The sequence below is a fragment of the Dermacentor variabilis genome, chromosome 4 (assembly GCF_050947875.1).
Source record: "Dermacentor variabilis isolate Ectoservices chromosome 4, ASM5094787v1, whole genome shotgun sequence".
Classification (NCBI taxonomy): domain Eukaryota; kingdom Metazoa; phylum Arthropoda; class Arachnida; order Ixodida; family Ixodidae; genus Dermacentor; species Dermacentor variabilis.
This window is the reverse complement of record NC_134571.1, coordinates 70,215,047-70,217,112: the sequence shown is the minus strand read 5'-3', so window position 1 is coordinate 70,217,112 and position 2,066 is coordinate 70,215,047. Positions and strand designations below refer to the sequence as shown.

The window sequence follows — 2,066 nt, the reverse complement described above, 5'->3', positions numbered from 1 at the left end:
CTGTGTAGTGGAGGGCTCCAGATTAATTCCGGCCGCCTTGGGTTCTTTAACGTGCGCCCAATGTACAGTAAACGGGCGTTTCTGCATGTTTGCCCCCATGGAAATGCGGCTGCCGTGGCCGGAATTTCATCTGGCGATCTCGTGCTTAGCGGCGCAACGCCAAATCCACTGAGTAACCAGGGCGGGTCATTTGCACGTGACACCAACACCTTTTATAACGCAGACGTGCTGTTATCGGCGGGGTGTTGGTCAGGGCCAACACTAGAATAAAGCTCATAGCATCAATATCACATTATTGACATTGTCATGGTCCCTGACATGGTGTTCGTTTGCTGATACACGAACTAAAATGATGTGCGCTCGCATAAATGGGAGGCCATCATTGCAGTGCGCATGCTCGAAAAATGCTATAAACTGGCTACACTGGCTTCATCGGTTCACTTCCTTCTGGGAACAGCAACTGTTCGCACAGCTCGTCTCGCCGCTTATACCGTCATGGCCCGCACCAAGCAGACTGCCCGCAAATCAACCGGTGGGAAGGCACCACGCAAGCAACTAGCGGTAAAGGCTATGCGGAAGTCTGCACCAGCGTCTGGTGGTGTCAAGAAGCCACATCGCTACAGGCCTGGTAACTATTTCTGCCTTCGCGTAACTTTTTTTTTTTAGTCGCTTAGTATGGCACAGAAATGTTATGCGTGAACTTCTATATTCCGTTAATCTTCCTAATTATTCAATATTTCGTGCATTGTGATGGCCAGTTGCTCATTTGCTCTTATTTCAGTCGTAAATCAGCGAGCACGGAGAATCGTCTTTGCCAGGGCGTGCTGTCAAAAGCAATTACCTTTGTTGAAACATTGCAGCCAGTGTGGGGTATAGTTCTTTCGCCCGCTGTTAAATATCCAATCTTTCTTTGGCTGCTGTGCCTTGTTTGCAGTCTTTAAGTAAAATATCGGTATTGCAGTTACTTAGTCGTGAACTTGCGTGGGTGGTCACGGCGTTCTTTGCTTTGCATTGTCTCTCATTTTGCCCGCATCGCTTGAGTGTGCTCTCCCAGCGCTGTTTTTCCTTGGCGTATCGTCTTTTCACTGTCGACACCCCTTCGTTGCCTTCTCACGTATACGGCTTGGAACTTTCTGTGTCTTGCTCTTGTTAGCCTCTGTGCATCCACATCGGATGCCACATCACACAACACGGTACTGCGCGAATTCAGCTAGTATGGTAGCTAGCTGGGCGGGTCGGTGGATCTACTTACCGTTCGGATGGCGGTGTTTTTTCCATATCCTACAGCTTTCGCTGTTGTCTCGCACTTGTCTTCTTTCAGGTACGGTTGCCCTTAGGGAGATCCGGCGCTACCAGAAGTCCACCGAAATGCTCATTCGCAAGCTCCCTTTCCAGAGGCTCGTCCGCGAAATCGCCCAGGACTGTCACGTTGACCTTCGTTTCCAGAGTTCGGCCTTGCTTGCCATGCAAGAAGCCTGTGAAACCTACATCGTCGGGCTCTTCGAAGACTCCAACTTGTGCGCCATTCATGCCAAGCGTGTCACAATTATGCCTAAGGACATTCAGCTTGCTCGGCGAATCCGCGGTGAACGCGCGTAGTACTTTTATACCTCGCAGCTCGCCATGAGCTTTGTACATATATCCGCGCTGTACATTCATCTCATTCCACCCATCATATGTTTTTAACTTCATGTCCAATAAACTCTCCTTCCCACAACTCTTCCTCCTTTCGTTTCCCTCGTAACCGCATTTATGCTTATCGCACCTACTTGCGTCACGCCTAGTCTTGCAGCGACCACGTAGAGGTCCGCCCCCTAACATTCACGTTCTCGCAGCAGCATTTGCAAGCAACAGTACTGGTTGCATAAAGTTCCTGCTTTCTAGGATTTCCTGATGTATTTGTTGTACCTATAATTTTATCTCCGCTGCAGGCCCAAGGTTTTAATCTTCTGCGATCTCTAATTATTCTGGGAAAATGCCCGCAAACTTGAAAGACAAAATCGAGAAGCAGACAAAGTGAGAGGAAGTTGGCTGTCATTTGTCTATGTCTGCTTCTCGATTTTCTT

The 2,066-nt window shown here is 48.8% G+C and overlaps 1 protein-coding gene across 1 annotated transcript; it reads left to right on the top strand.

Annotated features, from left to right (window-relative positions):
* Window positions 1-453: 453 nt before the first annotated feature.
* Window positions 454-1,722, top strand: LOC142577809 (histone H3.1-like). Its single transcript, XM_075687253.1, has 2 exons — window positions 454-628; window positions 1,322-1,722. Exons 1-2 carry the CDS (start codon window positions 496-498, stop codon window positions 1,597-1,599), a joined length of 411 nt encoding a protein of 136 aa, XP_075543368.1. The 5' UTR covers window positions 454-495; the 3' UTR covers window positions 1,600-1,722.
* The last annotated feature ends 344 nt before the right edge of the window (window positions 1,723-2,066 follow it).